The 20,727-nt window shown below is 45.1% G+C and overlaps 1 protein-coding gene across 2 annotated transcripts; it reads left to right on the plus strand.

Annotated features, from left to right (window-relative positions):
* Positions 1-1,600: 1,600 nt before the first annotated feature.
* On the plus strand, positions 1,601-20,726 carry LOC110538082 (TANK-binding kinase 1-binding protein 1). Of its 2 annotated transcripts, none has more exons than XM_021624657.2 (11): positions 1,601-1,714; positions 9,040-9,296; positions 10,339-10,467; positions 15,781-15,885; positions 16,202-16,352; positions 16,440-16,642; positions 16,765-16,829; positions 17,017-17,126; positions 17,416-17,876; positions 18,021-18,281; positions 18,475-20,726. In XM_021624657.2, the coding sequence occupies exons 2-11, from the start codon at positions 9,063-9,065 to the stop codon at positions 18,601-18,603; spliced, it is 1,848 nt and encodes a 615-aa protein (XP_021480332.1). In that variant the 5' UTR covers positions 1,601-1,714; positions 9,040-9,062; the 3' UTR covers positions 18,604-20,726. The 2 variants fall into 2 exon arrangements, with proteins under 2 accessions (XP_021480332.1, XP_021480333.1); XM_021624658.2 differs by having other exon boundaries at positions 16,768-16,829.
* Position 20,727: the final 1 nt, after the last annotated feature.

Consider the following 20,727-nt stretch of genomic DNA (forward strand, 5'->3'; position numbering starts at 1 on the left):
TTAACGGACTTGCTTAGTTAAATAAAGGTTCAATGATTAGGTTATTTTTTAAAATGTCCCCGTGCACAAAGCGAGGTCCATACAGAAATGCTATATAGAGATCGGAGTGGAAGAACTTGACTGGCCTGCACAGAGTCCTGACCTCAACCCCATCGAACACCTTTGGGATGAATTGGAACGCGGACTGCCTAATCGCCCAACATCAGTGCCCGACCTCACTGATGACCGTGTGGCTGAATGGAAGCAAGTCTCCGCAGCAATGTTCCAACATCTAGTGGAAAGCCTTCCCAGAAGAGTGGAGGCTGTTTTAGTGTCAAAAAGGGGACCAACTCCGTATTAATGCCCATGATCTTGGCATGAGATGTTCGACGAACAGGTGTCCACATTCTTTTGGTCTTGTCGCATATATCCTGCCTCCACTGTGACTCCACTAGGCCTAGCTAATAACTAGAGACTCAAAAGCTCAGACTAGTAATATTCCATTTATTTCCATTCAACTCAACAGTTTAAATGAAGTTGAGCTGACATGAAATGATTGGGAGAAGGGCTTTGAGAAGTGCGTTTGATTAGCACAGCTGTATGTCCTGGATGGAGGAAGTTGACACTTCATTTAGACACTGATAGTCTAAATACCCATATACTGTAAATAGATTGTATGACTGTGAGGTAGGCTATAGTTTCGTAATGGTGGATGAGACCTTCTTGATTACGATATCAAGAAGGTCTCAACATGGGCGCCATCTGCTGGCTATATTATATTTTGCATGCAGGACATTTACCACAGAGAAAGAAAGAGAGAGAGAGAGCGAGAAAGAAAGAAATAGAGAGAGAAAGAAAGAAAGAAACAACGAGAGAAAGAAAGAGAGAGAGATTAAGTCAAGGTGATCTATGGCGTGAATGGAGTCTGAGAGGTGGAAGGGATCCCTGTCGACAGATAATGGCGACACTGTGCAGTCAACAAAAGCCACCATCTGCAATGATTGCATTATTTTAGAAGTTCCAATTGGTGTATGTCCTGTGAGCAGATACAATAGGGACACTGTAGCATGTAATACATTTTCTACAAGAGTCCATATCTATTTCCCCCACAGTTGACCAAAGAACATCTAAAACCCCTTTCATTTCAATACATTTCAATAATGCATATCTGGATCAGAGAGAATTTATTCTCATAAAAATAATCAAGCTCCATCACTCAGTGGGGACAGCATGAATAAATAATGTCCATAATTGAGATAAAATGAATCATCAATCTATTTATACAACAATCTAATCAAGCTTCGACGTCAGCACTTTGTGTCAGAATATGTCTTTTATTCTGATTCAGGCAGTTATGCAACCAGGGACACAAAAAGATCCATGAGGCGAAGAATGTGACAATTGAACACTACCTATATGATAAGGGGATGTCATGCCTATTTTTTTTGTTGCTATGAATGTTATATTCTTGGCCATAAACTCTCAAATGTCGGTGATCTTCTGATGTGCTACTCCTTTGCCATATCTGAACGCCGCTCCAACCCATGTCACCGTCTTCTATTGGTAAAAACTGCTCGGTTCATCACAGAATGGGAGTGTAAAGAGGGGTTGGGGGGGGGGGGGGGGCGTCACACGCATCCACAATCCAACCATTGTCGATGCAAACCGCAAATGAACGGTGGCGTTTTGACCCCCTTCATCGCTATGGGTTTTTCACAGCATCTCACGAGGAAACGTAAGTGTATCGTGGTATTTGTTTGACAGTGTTTATTGTTGTGCTTTTGTAGAGTATTTTTTAATTAAACAGGTGTTAAGTAACGCTCACGGCAATGTTTTTTTAATTTTTATAAAAAGAGCTCGACATGAGGAGGAAAGGGAAAAGCGCGAGCTCATTGTTTTAGTTGGGAGAGATGGAGAGAACAGCGTCGCTGTATACAGCCATGTTGTAGACTAGGCTAGCTACTGATTGCGCTACAAAGTGCGAATGGCAAAGAGCACTGGTGTCTTGCCGTAAGGAGAGAAACGATATAGATGCTCTATTGTGAGTTATCACAGTACAAATGTAGTCTACACAACCACGAATAGCATACGACGTGGTTGTTGGTTACGGAGATATTCATGCACGTGATTGATTGTTGTGTTTTTGGTAACTGTCATGACATAACTATATTATTGTCCCAATGTTGGTGATTCTGGCTTTGAGAGATCACCACTACCGTACACTGGCCAGTTCCCGACTGGTTTAGCAGCGTAAACAAACTTGCGCTGTTCACTTGCTAGTGGTGCTGAGTGCTCATGTTGACAATGCTTCAGACCAAAATGGTTGTCTCACTTATACATGTATGTAGAAATACAAACGTAGCCTACATACTAAAAACGAAGTAGCCTTGGTAACGATGTCTATGAACCACCCCTATATGATAACAGGCACCAAATGCATTTTACACGGGTAGGTCAACGGAAGTTTATTCAAATTAAAATGTCCTTGATCAAACATGGTGCTTGACATTTTTGTTCAGTTATGTAAACACCATGCGTAGGTCTTTAAATTATCTAAGTTGTCCTGTTTATACGTTGAAATGTCCCTACTATGACAGACCATGACCATCGGAAAAATGTGTGCCATTAACATAGACAGTTGGACGTGCATTTGTGGAAACAAACAGGCAGAATCCGTTAAATCAGAGGAATCGATCCTTCTGTGCATGGTGTTAAAGCGCGGCTCACCGGTCACTGTGAGTAATTGACTGTCCATTAACCACCCAACGAACCAGTCAGAGGCTGTTAGCGAAAGGATCAGCTAACGGAACCCGCAGTGAATAGCATCTCTAGATGCCTGACATTCGGCTTCGGTGCATAGCCGGTAACTACTGTATCTGGGGGTACTTTGGAGAGTGACGTGTTGGTATGAGAGTATTATTCAGTTAACTTATGTTACTAGTAAAGGTAATGCCTATCGGCTGAAGTATATTTTAGTAAGAAATCAGGTTTGCCTGAAAGTCATGGCTTGATTTTTGTAGCCCCATCTATTCGATGGATTTCAATGATTTCCTTTGATACAGCTGTTTTATGGAAACGTTCAAAGTTAAGTGTCTGGTGTCTTTCTTAAGGTCTAACATCACTTAATGTCCCTCCTGACATCACAAGTAGGCTATTTGGCCACCTTCTGTTCTCAGACCATCATGACCTTCCACATGCCACAATGATGATGTAGACATGTGCACCTAGCATGAACATTCCTCAATGATCTTTCAAACCCACAGCTTTCTGGATGCATTGTCACCAGTTGCTTTTCAGTGTGTAAGTCAAATCCATTACTGGAGAAGACAGTACAGATAGGCCTGTACAGCACTTGATGCATGATGAAGCATGCTCGTTGGGCCATTGACAGTGATAATGATTATAATGTAGCCTATTATATAACATGTTCCACCAGGTCGACTGTAAGAGAGGTTAAGGGTGTGCGTTCCAAGTGGCACCCTATTCGCTTTATAGTGCACTACTTTTGACTAGGGCTCTGGTCAAAAAATGGGCACTATATAGTGAAAAGATTGCCATTTGGAATACAACCTATGTGGAGGTGAGACACCTCGCCCATCACCAATTGCTGTGTTGTGCCTTTTGGCTGTATGATTGTGTTGGGTTTATTTTGTTTGGAGCACGGCATTCAATTGGGGTTTGTTGTAATGTGAAGGTTGATGGAGAACGGTTGGCTTTCAGTTCGTCACCTGTGTGTGTGTCTGTCGTATAGAGGATTTTCTGCACAGGGCTACTGTGGATTAGGTCGCTGGCTCGTTGCACACACACCTGTCTCGGTGTGTCTGTCCCTGTCTGTGTCCCAGTCCGTGTCCCTGTTTTTCTGGTCTGTCAGAACTAGGTTACCCATCTCCCCATCACAAGCGCATATGCAACATCTATTTAAGCTGTTGGCCGTGTGTGTATGTGTGTGTGACCCCTCCCCCAGTACTGGCCTCAGTTCTCCCCTCACATGTAGGACGGTGCCAGTCCTCAAGGACACCCTCTATCCTTCCATCCTCTTCCTCTCTCTCCCCCTTTCCTTGTTTTGCTTCATCTCTTTCCCTGGGTTTGTCCTCTCATCCCTCCCTCAAATTATATGGGAATAAAGAAATGCATTCCTGTCAAAAGACATTGTTTTCCTGCCATTTGTTTGTCTTTGCAAGGACCATGTACATTCTAAGGGCTCGATTCAATCCCTAGCGCTGGAGACGCGATGCAGCGCAATATCCATTTAAAGGCAATGTTTATGCGTTTGCCGAGACTGCATTCATGGTAAATGCTGCCGATGTCGGCTCAGCCTAGTGGTTAGAGTGTTGGACTAGTAAGCGGAAGGTTGCAAGTTCAAACCCCCGAGCTGACAAGGTACAAATCTGTCGTTCTGCCCCTGAACAGGCAGTTAACCCACTGTTCCTAGGCCGTCATTGAAAATAAGAATTTGTTCTTAACTGACTTGCCTAGTTAAATAAAGGTTAAAATATATATATATATATATATATATATATTTTAACCTTTATTTAACTAGGCAAGTCAGTTAAGAACAAATTCTTATATATTTTTTTTTAATAACAATTGGAAATTACCTTTAAAGCTAGTTGAAACATACATTTTTTTTAAACTTGTAAATTAATGATATACACATTGATTCTTGAACAGTATAATTTATACATGCCTCATGAGCTTAATTCAACTGTCATACCCCACCAGAACCCAAAATATAAGCTTGTTTTACTCCAATGTTTATTTTTTAAAAAAAAATGTAAATCTAAACAAACATTCTATATCCTCAAAACTTACATCCATAGCTCTGTGAATGAATTTGAGAGTGGTTACATTTCTACAGGCTCATCCATCAGCTTTTCTTTTACCAAATCAGAGGCGAGGTGGGGTGCCTGCTTCGTCATCGTTTCTATTATGGATTCAAGCTTTAAAGTGTCCAGTGCCAGTCCTGTACCTTTTAAGTGTCAACCTTTGGCATCATTCTGCATACACTGAAGTGGCCAATATGATAGATGCAGCCATCCATCTATAAAGTATTTGACCTAAGTACACGATTATAAGCAGCAAGGATATAACCAATTTACTAGAGCAGAGTTCAACGTTCATCTGGAGATGACGTGTAGTCCTACCTGAAGACCAACTCACTGGCCTTGTGGTCAGTGTCCACCCTGAGATTGAAAGAAGGTAAAAATGGGACCCGATCTCTGCTTGGCACGCAGGATTAATGAGATAGATTGGGGGTAAGGCCCTGCGATAGACTAGTGTCATGTCCAGGGGTTGTACTTGTACATCAGGCTGCCTCACACTACAGAAACAGGAGATATGCTCCTGCTTCTATGAGCCGTTCTGGCTCGCTCGTGCGAGGCTACTTGCTTAAGTATAACCAACAAATACAGCACTGAAGCGTACTATGATGCTAAACCATTGCAGTAGCTAGCTTACAGAAGCATAGTGCTAAACAAACACTGAACCAAAGTGTAGAAGCATATTGAATCTCTACAGTACATTTGGTTAGCCTAGTGTTTGCTCGGGGCATCCATTCTGGCTGATATCCGGAACATTAAAATATGAATTAGCCATGTGACATTGACATATGGGCTTGTTCTGATTGGCCCTGGGGTGAATGGGCTCGCTAGCAGCTCCTGTTTGACTGTCGCTACTCTGTCCTCTGCTTTCTCAACAGAGAGAGGACGTGTGTGTGTGTGTGTGTGTGAGTCAGTGAGTTGAAGCATGTGTGGGTGTGTGTGTAGGTGTTAGTAAATGAATGTGTGTGCGTGCGTGTACTGTGTGTGTGTGTCAGTGAGTTGATGCATGTGTGGGTGTGTGTGTGTAGGTGTTAGTAAAGGAAAGATGCTTGACCCTTCTCGGCAGAAGTATAACTGTCTCCAGGCTAGGCTTCAGTCGAGGTGGAAACGCAAACCACATGCAACCAAAAGGAGACTTAGAAAATAGGAAAATTGGCAGAGGTGCCTATTTAAAGGGATTCACATGCACAGAGGCACAAACCATATGTAAGCACATACCATGGGTGGGTCCACAGAAAATGTTGGGCCTCCCCTGACTTAAAACTTTCCAACTTGCACACTGTCAAGTGTTTTGATATTCTGTATTATAAACAACTCTTTGCTCCTGCCTCAGTTCCAGAAACCTGAACAACCGACAAAAAAAAAACCATTCTTAACATACTTTATTGTCATGCTCTGGTGTACAGTAGCCTTAACCAACTCATTCATCCAGTTGTCATCAGTCTTGCACCCACCCAGCTGTCTCCTCCCTCCGGCGATGAATACGCGATAGAGACTCAAACAGCGGAGGGTTGGCAGGGAACGTCTGCCGCTGGGTTACATACACGTTGGGTTGTCGGGGCTCATCCGCCATTGAAACAATAACAAAGCGGGCACCCTGCCTCTGTTTTGGTGAACAGCTGAAAGATGGGGCTGGTGAAATGTAACCCCTCTCAAAACTGACCATGCGTGATATCAAATGTATAGTTTTAACCATGTTTTGGGGATATACAAGGTTTGTTTACGTTTACATTGTTTCAAAACATTGGAGTAAAACAAGCTTATATTTGGGGTTCTGATGGGGGTACGACGGTTGAACTAAGCTCATGAGGCATTTCTAAGTTCTATTCTTCAACAATCAATGGGTCGACACTGAGTGTACAAAACATTAGGAACACCTTCCTAATATTGAGTTGCACCCCCTTTTGCCCTCAGAACAGCTTTAAATTCGTCGGCGCATGGCCTCAACAAGGTGTCTAAAGGGTTCCACAGGGATGCTGGCCCATGTTGACTTCAATGCTTCCCACAGTTGTGTCAAGTTGGCTGGATGTCCTTTGGCTGGTGGACAATTCTTGATACACACAGGAAACGGTTGAGTGTGAAAAACCCAGCAGCGTTGCAGTTCTTTATACACTCAAACCGGTGCGCCTGGCACCTACTACCATAACCTGTTCAAAGGCACTTCAATATTTTGTCTTGCCCATTCACCCTCTGAATACACAATCCATGTCTCAATTGTCAAATGGTTTAAAAATCCTTCTTTAACCCGTCTCCCCCCCTTCATCTACACAGATCAAAGGGGATTTAACAAGTGACATCAATAAGGGATCACACCTGGATTCACCTGGTCAGTATATGTAATGGAAAGAGCCAGTGTTCCTAATGTTTTGTACACCGATTTGAGGTTGCACAATTCCCGGGAACTTTCAATAAGTTACCTGGTTTCCCAGCAATCCTGGTTGGAGATTTCTGGATTCCCTTCTTGTTCTGGGAATCCTCCAACCGGGATTTCAGGGAAACCAGGGAATTTATTGAAAGTTCCCGGGAATTTTGCGACCCTACACTGAGTGTATATCATTGATTTCAATGTTCAACAGTGCATGTTGCAACTGCAGATTGCTCCTTTTAACTCAAAAAGCGGCTCGTCTCCAACGGGCAAACCACGTGGGCGTTTACAGGATGCCACGGCACCACCCACCTGGAGCAATGTGGCAGCTGCAGTTCCGAGCTCCAGGGACAAGGGTGGTTATGTGGGGAAACAACTGGTTGATGTCTGTTAACATGGTTTCAATGCAATCCAATTCAGACTTTATTATTATTCACCCCAGAAGGGACACCTGGGCTGGGAAAGGCTTTGTAAAACAAGGTCCCAGATTGGTTTCTAGAGTTCACTTTCTTTTTGGGGTATACTGATGTTAGAGGAGGGATGTTGACCATGTGGGTACTCAGAAAGGGACATGGTTCACCATGGTACCTGAGCTGGAAAAGTCTCTCTTTCATTGGGCTGTTTCCATATCTATTCATGCCTTTGCTATGGAGATGTTGAATGTTGTTGAATCCGAAATGAGAGATGCAGCTGGCAGACCCAACAGCATCAAAAGGACACCACTCTCTCGGGTCTCCTGTAATTGTAAATACATGAGCCAAGCTGAGCGTAACAACAGACTATGATTCAGTCCTTCAGCCTTTGCAGGCCAGGGGACTTCAGCATGATTATATGTATATGTATGCATGATGTAGATTTGTTAGTGTATGTATTTGTTTTTGGAGAGGGGAAGGGGAAAATAGTTTAGGGGAATCACGTTTTCTATGTTGAGTATATTTTCGTTACAGCGTTGGCCACCTTAATGTGTTTTGGACTGGGAAACCTTCCACATACACAGGCAATGGCTGTCTGTATGTGACAGTCGGTTTGGCCTACATCTAGGCTACAGCACGCCATGACGCTTCTATATATTTCTTTAGTTGACTATTCCAGATTTCCCGACCGAGTGGGGAGAGGGAGCAATAGAAGAAACAAGGTGGTTTTTATGTTTCGGGATGTGGGATGGCATAGCAATCATGGCAACAGCCAATCGGATTTAGCCGGTGGCAGATGGAGTTGGCAATGTGTAGCCTAGCCTAGACTGTGGACAGACTCTGCTGGGCAGGTTTAGCACACGCCCACTCTATATGCCCCGTCGACCATGGCTCTCACTCACACCAGAGCTGTGCCAGGGCCCATTGCTCTGCCATTTGAGCCTCGTTAGCTCCCCCTTCTGCGAGGAGAGTGCTGGCGGAGAGAGGGTAGCGCGGGAACGACCACAGCCTTCTGTTCCCTCAGTAGTGTGTGTTCACTGAACTGGAAGAGGCCTATGGGCAGCTGCCCTGTTGCCTCTATGCTGCGATGAGGTGATATCCTTCCTGTTATCCTAGCCTTCTATGCTAGAGGGCGCTGTGGTCTGTTTACAAGTCAACCAACATGAGTTAGTGTTGTTTGGTGTTGTTGTTGAAGTGATTGTTCTTCACTCCAAAATACCAGTTTTCTAAGATTCTTTGAACTGTGTCAACGCAATCTGTTGTGTTTGTGTAGATCCAGCTATATGTCTCAATCCCACATGAATGGGAAAGAAGAGAGCATTTTCTGAATAAAAATCAAAAATAGTTTCCAAGTGACACCCGTTTGGGACACAGACAAAGATTGGGTATTGCAGTTCATAACATTAGTATTACAGAATGACTGACTCTAATGACTTACCCTCCTTCCTGTGTGTCCCCTCAGTTAGCCATTGACCTGACTGAGGGATGGAGTCCCTCTTTGGGGGCGAGCTGGGCCTCCTGGGCGGGGGCGAGGGGCTGAGGGATGACGGCTGCGGCTTGGGGTCGGGGGTCAACTGGTCGTCCTCACCCATCCAAGACGACATGTACCCCTCCCACTTCGCCCTGGCCGCCGCCTACCATGACATCAAGACGCGATTGGCCAGCCTGGAGCGAGAGAACAGCAGCATCAAGAGGAAGCTGAAGAACTATGAGGTCAAGGTAGGTTGACTGATCTATTCATGACAGAGGCTACGTCCCAAATGGCACCCTATTCCCTTTATACTGCACTACTTTAAAGGGAAGTCCTATGGCCTTATGGGGCCTGGTCAAAAGTAGTGCACTATATAGGGAATAGTGTGTCATTTGGTTACACAGGCATTGATTGGTCAGATAGTATGCAACACTGATGTTGTAGGTCTACATCAGCCATCCAATGTCCCTTTTTGAATATTTTTAAAAGGCATCCCCCATAGTTAGGGATTTTAACCCTTTATCTTCTTCCCCAGAGTTAGATTAACTCTGGATACTATTTTTATGTATCTGAGTCCAGTATGAAAGAAGTTGGAGGTAGTTTCGCAAGAAAATGCTAACTAGCCTAGCACAAAGACTGGAAGTGCTAGTTATTCCCATATACTTCCAGTCATTTTGCTAATGCTAGTTAGCAAACGTGCAAATGCTAGTTAGCAATTGTGCAAATGATAGTTAGCAATTGTGCAAATGCTAGATAGCAACTTTCTCAAAACTGCATGCAGATACATAAAAATGGTATCCACAAGTTCATCTGACTGTGGGGAAGTAGATACAGCTTCATTGCCAAAATCCCAAACTATCCCTTTAAAGCCATCACTGATTTTACATGACTGAATTGGTAAAAGCTATTCTATGGAACCTGTGCTTTCACCTATGTAATTGAGTTCGATCAGTGATTACTCCCAGGAGAGGAGGAAGGGAGGATTGATTTTGAAAGTATTGAAACATTCAGGCATACCCGAATGAGGCCATTATTCCGTTGAAACTCACAGTGGAAAAGCTTGTGGTAGAGGAAGGTTATTTCCTAACCTCTAATAATAATCTGACCTCGACTTGCACTCGTGTACTCTTTTTTTTTTCTCTCCTTTTGCTTTTTCCATCTCCTATCTTTTGTGCTGTGACACTCCGTGTCCTATTCTCACCGTCGTCCTTTGATCTACTTTCTCACCTACTCATCTAATTTTCCTCCTCTGTCCTTCTCTTGTACCTCTCCCCTCCTCCTCTCTCCCAGTTCCCTATGATCAGTGAGTTTGAGGAGGAGAGGACCCTACAGTGCTGCTCCTGTGAACCTAAGGAGACCTGCCTACTGCAGTCAGAGACCACCAACCTGCAACAGAGAGTCAACTCACTCACACAGGAGGTAAGAGATGGAGGAAGAGAGGAGAGGGTAGAGGAAGAGAGGGGAGAGTGAGGAGAGAAGAAGAGATGGGGTGAGGGACGCGAGACGGAGGGAGGGAGGGTTGTGAGGGGAGAGAGAGGTAGGAGAGGAGAAAAGAGGGAGAGGGGTGGTAGGAACTGCACATCGAACACTTTTCTTTCTCCTACACTTTTCCTGTAATGGCATATTTTCTCTATTCCATCCCATAAATATGACCACTGCCCTGGTGAGAGAGGGGCTGTCTTAGACACTCACCCGCCGCAGGCTTTACTGCACGTCCGTAGAGATGATGGTTGTGTGGCACTTCGGATTGCAAGTTTACAAACAAAAGGATGCTTCTTCGTTCAAAAATATAAAACTTAGACTTTCTAATATAAAAGATGGGAAACAAAAATATTCCTTATAATTCCTCTAATTCTAATACCTTATAAGTGGCAATAAATGAAGACTGTTTTGTGCAGTAAATTCAAGATATCATATGAGTAAGTGCGGTCAAAAAACTCTACCAACTCTAACCAAGACTCCTCCTCGTAGGCCCGACTTCCTCCCTCCAATAACCTTTCCTTCTCTCATAGCCACTGCACCGGCCGCAAGGGGGGTATAGTCATCTCCAATAATGGCTTCACACTAATAATTCAACTTATAATGCTCTGGTTATTGTATACAAATAGGCTATTTGGCTTTAACATTCCGGCCCCTAATTGTAAAATGCACAAAATGCATCAGTTACCTAAAATATTTCAAGTAGAGCCCATAACAACAAAAACTATACTGCATCAGAGCGTAATCGTAGTTCATAATTGTCTAAGGTCCTACATAGACCTAGATGTATGGCTGTGTGTCAGTGAAAAATCCATAGTTCCTGAGCTCGACATCTTGGGATGCATGTCACTTAAAAATGGAGGTTGGGGCCCAACATCAGGCTTTTTTCATAGGTTTAATCTGCCTCAATGAGCAGAGAGAGCTTGGTGATGGGCCTGTCTAAAATGCTAGTCTTTGTCTAAACTAAGATGCTCCGGACTAGGCCTTTAGCCCCTGGCAGGGCCTTCACCAGGCATCCCATTAACCATGAGTTTCTTGGAGCTATCTCATCCATGATGACAACCAGGTCTCCAGGAGTGAAATTTCTCCTAGTGTTATTCCACTTGTTCATTTTCCTGCATCAATGGGAGATATTCCCTAACCCACCTCTTCCAGAAGAGGTCGGCAATGTACTGCACTTGCCTATACCATCTCCTGGAGTGCAGGTCTCCTCTCTGGAATAGCCCAGGGGACATGACAGGTTTTGCCCTCAGCAGAAGCAGGTGGTTAGGAGTGAGAGGCTCAAGGTCGTTGGGGTCGTTGGTCACAGTTGTTAATGGCCTGTCATTTATGATTGCCTCGACCTCGCACAGAGTTGTTTGCAATGCCTCGTCATCCGGTGCTTGTTCTTTGAGGATTGATGCTAGAATCTTCTTCGCTAGCCGAATCAGCTTTTCCCATACTCCTCCATGGTGGGCTCCTGAGGGAGGGTTGAACGACCATTTTACTCCAACGTTCCGTAATGTGTTCTGGATCTCCTTGTGATCCAGTTCCTTCAGAGCCTCTGCTAGCTCCCTTTGTGCACCCACAACCTCTGTGCCATTATCAGTTCTGATACTAGAGGCTGGGCCTCTTCGGCAGGTAAATCTACGCAAAGCGTTCATGCAAAAAGCTGTGTCTAAGTAGCTAGCAACCTCTAGATGGATGGCACGACAAACAAGGCAGGTAAAAATCACACCCCATCACTTCACAAGAGAGCAGCCTCGCTTGACCTGTATAGGCCCAAAGTAGTCCATACCCACATGTGTAAAGGGTGGCAGGTCACACGGTCCTGTGGAAGGTCAGCCATCTTTTGTTCTCCAGCTTTGGCCTGCATACGCCTACAGAAGACACAACTCTTGATGATCTTTCTTGCCAATGCATTGGCACAGGGCATCCAAAAGCATTGGCTAAGTCTGGACAGCATATGGCCCCTCCCACAATGACCAACCTGCTCATGAATCTGTCCTAGGATCAGTTTGGAGGTGCGGGAATCTTTTGTCAGTATCATGGCATTCTTCAGCTCCATAGGCATGGATCCTTTATTTATCCGCCCTCCTACTCTCAGTAGGCCTTTATCCATGATTGGATTGGGTCCATCTTACCGATTCCTTTAGCAGATTGACTCCCTTTCTCTATCTTCAGGTGCTGCTTCTGCTCGTAGCAGATAATTGCTTGCTCAGCTTCCTCCATGTCCTCCACAGTGAGGCTTTGTGTCTTGACAGACAGCTTGAGCTGGGTCGAGCGGGTAATTCAAACCTTCATGTTCTGGCTTGATTGGAGCAGCGGCCCTTTTAGCTTCAGCATCCAAGCTGTTCCAAGGTGAATAGTGCTCGGTCAGCTTGCTAGTTGGACTCTCCTCTGTCACGCTCACACTCTTTATCGTGAGATCCTTCCTTACCTCGGGGTCGTCCTGAGGGATAGAGCCCAGCTGTGGATTCTTTGGCCATTGTGTTTCTGGTTTCCCAAAACTCTGGTCCTGCCAGCCATCTTGAAGTCAGAAAGGTCTCAATGTCCAGGCCACGTGAGGTGTCGTCAGCTGGGTTCTGTTTTCTATTGATGTATCTCCACTGCTCTCCTCTTGACAGATCACGAATCACAGAGTCTTGGTTCGCTACACAAGTATGGAATCTTGTAGTCTTGTTGTTGATGTATAAAGTCGAGTCTTGTAGTTCAATCTGGACCTCTGTTCTGAGCAGCTGATCTACTCGCACAGCTTGTGTTGATGCTAAATTCCAGCCTGGGGATTGTCTTCTGCTTAATGGGAGTCACTCTGGACTTACCTAGCACAAATCCAATGTGAACCTTTTCTTCTTCGCCTGTGAGCCTCAAGTAGCTTGCAATTCCGCAGCCTTGTTCACTTGCGTCACAGAAGTGATGCATCTGGAGCAGATTTAACTGGACCAAAGTTCAGGCTTCATGCATCTATTCACCTGGAATCTGGAAAGCTGGTCTAACTCTGAGAGCCATCTTTGTCATGGTTTACAGAGTTCATCTGGAATGGGCTCATCCCAGCCACACTTGATCTTGCAGAGCTCTTGGAGGATCTGCTTGGCCTTCAGAATAAAGGGAGCAAGGACACCTAGTGGATCGTAGAATGAGCTTACGGTTGATAGGATACCTCTTCTGGTAGCTGCTCGGCCCTTGATCATGACCCGGTAGGTGAGTAGGTCATTCTCGATGTTCCTTTGGATACCAAGCGCTCGTTCGAAAGGTAGCTTTTCTCTGTCGAGATCCAGTTCCTTTATCTGCTTGGCTTTATGTTCATCAGGGAGGGAGGCCAATACAGCACGGCTGTTACTGACCCATTTGGTCAACTCAAATCCACCTTGAGAGCACAGATCCCTGAGATCTCTTGTGAGAGCTATAGCTTGCTGTTTCTGTGCCCACTGACTTGAGACAGTCATCAACATAGAAGATATACAGAACAGTATCGGTAACCTCCTTATCATATTTCTGACAGTTATCTTCTGCAACCATTGTTTGTGGGTCCTGTGGAGTATTTTTTCCATGTTTCCACCTCATTCAGAAACTCCGCAAAAGTTTCCATCTTTGGCTCAAACCGATCAATTGTCTCATTCCTTTAAATTCATCAGGTCACAATATTTGCACCGCTTCATGAGCCTCCTTAAATTCAGTGAGGATCGAATCAAATATTTCAACAGCTTCAATTTACAATTTCAAAACGTCCTTCCTTAAGCAAAGCTTCAAATTTCGTTCATTTTGCGTGTGCACCGTCCATGTTTGCCTCTACGTATAGAGCTGAGCAACTTTAATTCATCTTTATTTTCTGCCATAGCAGTGATTTGGGTTTGCCCGTGAGACATTTATTTCCCCTTTTATTCACTTTGACACTTTGTCGTTTCAATACGTTCACACGTTTTGATTCGCGCAGTTCATTCCTTCCTTTGATTGCGCCTTAGCTCCGTCGGTATATTTTCTTTTGCAACACGCAAAGTAATTCCATTTTCATTTATTTGTTTAGTATTTTAGTTTCTGTTTGTCAAACATTAGCACCCATCGGCACTTCCATCCTTTGCTTGACCAAACAATTGTATGGAACCGATGAGTTCCTTCAAAAATTCTCAGTGGTTACTGAGGACTGCAGAATTGTAGGACTTGAAATCCTTCCAGAGAACGGTCCTCCCGGTCCAAGTGCGCTTCAGTTAAAGAACAATAATCCAGCACGTGTAGCAGAGCTTTCGGGCTGAGATTTTTGTCTAATGTAATGGCACATTTTCTCTATTCCATCCCATAAATATGACCACTGCCCTGGTGAGAGAGGGGCTGTTTCAGACACACACTCGCCTCAGGCTTTACTGCAGGTCCGTAGAGATGATGGCCGTGTGGCACTTTGGATTGCAAGTTTACAAACAAAAGGATTGCTTCTTCGTTGAAGCGTATAAAACGTAGACTTTCTAATAGAAAAGATGGGAAAACAAAAATGTTCCTTGTAATTCCTCTAATTCTAATACCTTATAAGTGGCTATAAATGAAGGCTATTTTGCGCAGTAAATTCAAGATATCATATCAAGCTGCTTACCTATTGCAGATTCAGTCTTCCCAGCCTGGTGCAGGTCTACAATTTTGTTTCTGGTGTCCTTTGACAGCTCTTTGGTCTTGGCCATAGTGGAGTTTGGAGTGTGACTGTTTGAGGTTGTGGACAGGTGTCTTTTATACTGATAACAAGTTCAAACAGGTGCAATTATTACAAGTAACGAGTGGAGGACAGAGGAGCCTCTTAAAGAAGAAGTTACAGGTCTGTGATAGCCAGAAATCTTGCTTGTTTGTAGGTGACCAAATACTTATTTTCCACCATAATTTGCTAATAAATTCATAAAAAATCCTACAATGTGATTTTCTGGATTTTCTTTTCTCATTTTGTCTGTCATAGTTGAAGTGTACCTATGATGGATATTACAGGCCTCTCATCTTTTTAAGTGGGAGAACTTGCACAATTGGTGGGTGACTAAATACTTTTTTGCCCCACTGTAAGTGCGGTCAAAAAACTATACCGCTCCCCCGTCTAACCAAGACTCCTCCTCGTAGGCCCGACTTCCTCCCTCCAATAACCTTTCCTCCTCTCATAGCCACTGCACCGGCCGCAAGGGGGGTATAGTCATCTCCAATAATGGCGTCACACTAATAATTCAACTTATAATGCTCTGGTTATTGTATACAAATAGGCTATTTATCGCTAACATTTCCCTTTGTATATCTCCACCTTTCCCTCAGCTCCAGAAGAGTAAAGAGCGAGAGGAGAGACTCGAGGATGTGATTCAGGCCTATGAGAAGATCCACATGGAGAAGAGTAATGTTCAGAGAGACCTGGACAAGATGGTGAGACGCAGTAGGAAACAGTGCCCCCTCCTGGACACCATGAGTAGTACTGGTAGAGCGATGGCGGGAGGGGACAGTATTATAGGCTAAAGCATTATAATGAAATAGAATCCTTTACATACTAATTTAAGCAAACACTATATTGACCATCAGTTTTCCATCAGCAATGTACATCAGCGTGTGTGAGACCGATTGTACCGCTACCTGCACACGTGCATGTACCCTACATTTGTGTGTGTGTGTACCCTACATCTATGTGTGTGTGTGTGTGTGTGTGTGTGTGTGTGTGTGTGTGTGTGTGTGTGCTCTCCATCAGACAACACTAGCAGAGCAGCACATGGAGCGTATCTGTGGTCTGGAGTCAGCTCTGAGGCAGAGGGAGGGGTCCCTGCAGAAACTCAGTGCTCAGCTGCACAGCAAGAACATTCATTACCTACAGCTACACACCAGTCTGGACGTGCCTCGTGGTGAGTGTGTTTGTATGTTTGAGTGAGTGTGGACGTGTGTGTGTGTTTCTGTGTATGTTTCTCACTGTACCTGGATGTGTACTACAGAGCGGAACGGGCGGGGTCCCACCCTGCAGAGCTCTCGTAGTCTGGACGCCGTGTCCGACCTGAAGCTGCAGCGGTTGGAGGCGGAGCTAGAAGGGGCGCGGCAGCAGGCCCAGGGGGCGTGTCAGAGAGAGACGGAAATGAAGGAGGAGCTACAGAGGCTGCAGACAGAGATCAGACAGCTGCAGCAGGATGTACAGACACAGGTCAGATAGTGACACACACACAGGAGGTTGGTGGGACCTTAATTGGGGAGGACTGGATCATGGTAATGGCTGGAGAGGAATCAGTGGAATGGTAACATTACATTTGCTACGTCTCTGTCCAGCAGGAGGTGACCACACTCTGTGAGCACTGTGATGTGGAGTGGATAAAGAAGGCAGGAGATGAACAGTGAGTGACAGCTGCCCATCTAATACTCCTGGCGTGTAGCTATGTCAGTAGAATAACCAAGTCTCAAATGGAAAACTATTCACTATTTAGTGCACTACTTTTGACCAGGACCCATAGGGTGTGGTGCCCTATATATGGAATAGGGTGCCATTTTGGACGCAATCCTAACATTGTCCCTCCTGTGCAGGGTGAACCTGGCGTTGGCCTACACTGAGCTGACCGAGGAGCTGGGTCGTGTGAGAGGTCTGGCTGTCAAACAGACTGAGATCCTCAGGAAGGCATCCCACGAGCAAATGGGTCAGTAGAAAACATGTGAATATTAAAGATTGTGCTCCAAATGGATGTTGAATGGAGTGGAATTGCAGTATGCCCAATGAGGGTGCCAATAGGGACACTAATGTAACAATAAATGCGATTTAGCAGATGCTTTCATCCAAAGCGACTTAGTCACGTGTGCATACATTTTACGTACTGGTGGTCCCGGGAATTGAACCCGCTATCCTGGCATTGCAAGCACCATACTCTACCAGCTGGGCTAGAGAGGCACCAGTGGACTATAATAACCATCCCATTCTCTCTCCTCCAGTCCTAAGACACTCCCCAGCCCCCCAGCGTCGCTCCCCAGCCTCCCAACGCCCCTCCCCAGACCGCCTCCACCCTCTCCCCTCTCCCTCTCCTCCCCTCTCACCTTCCTCATCCCCTTCTTGCCCCGCTTCCTACTCCCCCACTGGCCTCTCTTACTCCCCCACCGGCCCAGCCTCCTACTCCTGCCGTCCAACCAGCCAGCGGTTGCGTGCCCGCTTCCAGGGGCGCCGCAGCTACTCGGAGGTGGCCGACTCGTCTGCCCACCAGAGGCCCCCACCCAGGCTGCTCCGTGACCCAGTCTCCACCCTGCCCAAGCCCAGGAACATGGGGGAGTCTGGGGCCTACTCCCGTCGGCCGGCCTCGGCCCGTGGCGCTGTAGGAGGTGGTGGTGGAGGGGGAAGCAGCCTGAGCAGTAGTCCCCATCACCATGACCTGGAGCAGGGCTTCCTTCTAGATGCAGAGGTACACACCACATGTGTATATATTTGTTTAAATATAACTTATATAACCTTATTTTGTCATTTTTTAAAAACTCACCACTCGTTTGGATGAGTTTTATTAGGGAGTAACATTTTAAAACATTAAAATAAACATTTATCCACCAAGGGGTGCCACTTCTGTCATCTGGAGGATTCCCCGGCCCCCACTCCACTGGTCACCCCACCCCAGTCGTCTGATGATGAGGAAGAGTGGAGATGCCCATCCCCGGTGGCCAGTCCTCCCAGGACACTGGGGGTCATGGGGGTAAGCTCACGGGAACCCCCTCCCTGCCCCTCCTTCTTGGCCCCAAATGGCCCAGCTACTCTCACCTGCCACCTGCCAGGGTACGTGGATGCAGACCACGCCCAGTCCTGGCCCTCCATCAATGTGAGTTGTTGCTGCTAGACTTCAGAGCTCAGTAGTGTATCTCAATAGCAGTAATAATCAGAGCATTTTTACCTGACATGCAAATAGAAAACCGGTTATTCAGTCATTACAATGAGTACATTTACAGTGTTTACCTTTGAGTTGAGTGTTTACACATCCTAACGGGTGCCGTTTTGTGATTGGCTGCCTGCAGTTGTGGATGGAGACGGAGGAGAACGACACCCGGAGCTGCCCGCTGTGTCAGCTGACCTTCCCCACCGGTTACCCTGACGACGCCCTCATCAAACACATCGACACACACCTGGAGAACAGCAAGATCTAACCGTTGCCCCCAGACACAGATCTAGGAACAACTTACCCTGCCAAATTCAAACCTAAACCATTACCAGGAAAACACAAAACTGACCTTAGTGTCCAGAGGCGAATTCGTCCTACTCCAGTCTGCTTCGCGTCATGACTCTACCTGCTGTAAAATACAGGATTCACGATGGGCTCACCCTTAATAAAAGTGACAGCACCACAATTGCGGATCCCCTTGGCAATATGGCACTCGAGAGGAACAGACTCCATCTAACTGTAGAGAGGTGATACTGTCAAGCCTCTAGTCGTTTTCTAAACTGGAAAGTTTCCTTACCTCTGGTTTTTGACCATGTTAGTTTAGGGCTATAACAAGGGCCAGTGCTGTTTCTGAATGCTCCCTCTCTCGCCCATGTTATCAGGTATGGTCTTTGACATGGTTACCTCGCACTGTTTTTAAACGCCATCAGTAAAATGGGTCACACCCCTAACTACATGCTTCATCATAAAGTTGACTCTCCGTCAAACCAGAAGGAAGTCTTTGCCCAGACTTTAAGGGCACATTCATAGCTGGAGGTACACAGCACTTTTTTTGGAATTTAGTTCAAATGGAAAGAAGAATTTTCTTGAATCTTGATGAAAACCGATCTTTAAATGAATGAATAACAGTATCTCACGTGTCTTCATATAATTCAATGAAACAAGTCAAGGATGACTGAGGGGTTGGCGATAATCGCTATAAATGGTTGAGCTATGGCGGGATGTCAAGGACCCTGAAAACAGGGATGGACCACTATAGGTAACTCATAAGAAATTCCTTTGTATATTGACATTCAGGGATTCAGGACATTGTACAACAGTGATTAAAACTAGGGTAAATAACAGGCCGAAGATGTTCTGGTTTGCAGGAGCTGTACAGTGAATCCAGGCTGTTGTTCTCCATGGATGATTTGTGAATCTCAGAATACTGAAGCTTTATATGCAGTCATCTCCAGTACTTGCCTACAGGTTGTCAATACAATTAACAGCAACCCATTTAAAACCCAAAGGGGGGAGGAGTTTTCCAGATCTAGAACATCAGCTGATTTCTCAACTCAGCCTATTGTGAAATTTGCACAGCAATCAATATGATCCGAATACACTGGATGGGGATCTACCATCAGTATGTTGTCTTACGTCAGTTCAGTCGGCACTGATCAGTCGATCGAGGGACGAGCGTCGCGCAGGGTTTACACCACCAGTCGGAAGACAAAACGCCATTAGTATAGATACCATAGAAGGTAACACTGCAATCAACCACAAAAATGCGGGATCGCTTCTGGAGGAACAACCAAGACACTGCCAATGAGAGAACAGTACGGCGCTACAGGAATCAGCGATCAAAAGGAAATTACATTTGAAAATAGACATGAACCCACGTGCTCACATTGCATTCCAACACACTACAGTATTCCATTTCTGAATATTTTCTTCCTTCAGTAGAATCACGAGGCTTAGTTTACCCTTTATAGTCATCTTTCGGTTTTCTGTAACGCAAATAATAAAAACCTAAATCTCAAAATGATATAACTGGTTGAACTTCAGCTCATCCCAGTCTTCAATGACTAGTCTTAAACAGCAACTGGTTGGACTGGGTTCCACGCTTCGATTCAATTCATTAGACGTCAACTCATAAGGGAACATGTTGTACACCCATAGGCATTTTACATTCCCTGCATTGGGAAATAGTTAAAAGAGATCCTTCCAGTTAAACAACTGCTTACAATAGCCACAAGACGTTGCAGTGTCAAAGAAAACCAAAATCGTTTTAAGTTCCGTATTTATTTGAAAATAGACTAGAAAACAATTCATTTGGGATGATCGATGATCCCCCCCCCCCCCCCCCCCCCCCCCCCGCTATAGCCCTCCCAATTGTTTTTACACTGAAATGTAACAATGGTTCTCTTTTCCGTAAAACCCACTGTTGAAACATACATAAAAAAAACACTTTATAGTATCAACCTAAATCAAGGTTGAAAAGATCACCCTAAAAAGCATTAAACATCTATAAACTCACTCTAGATAAATACAAAAAACTAAGGAAAGCAGTGAAAGTGTTATATAGGTCACTGTTCTTTAAAACGGGTGAGGAAGGAGACAGACGTGAGGC

This window comes from Oncorhynchus mykiss, chromosome 12 (genome assembly GCF_013265735.2).
Source record: "Oncorhynchus mykiss isolate Arlee chromosome 12, USDA_OmykA_1.1, whole genome shotgun sequence".
Lineage (NCBI taxonomy): Eukaryota > Metazoa > Chordata > Actinopteri > Salmoniformes > Salmonidae > Oncorhynchus > Oncorhynchus mykiss.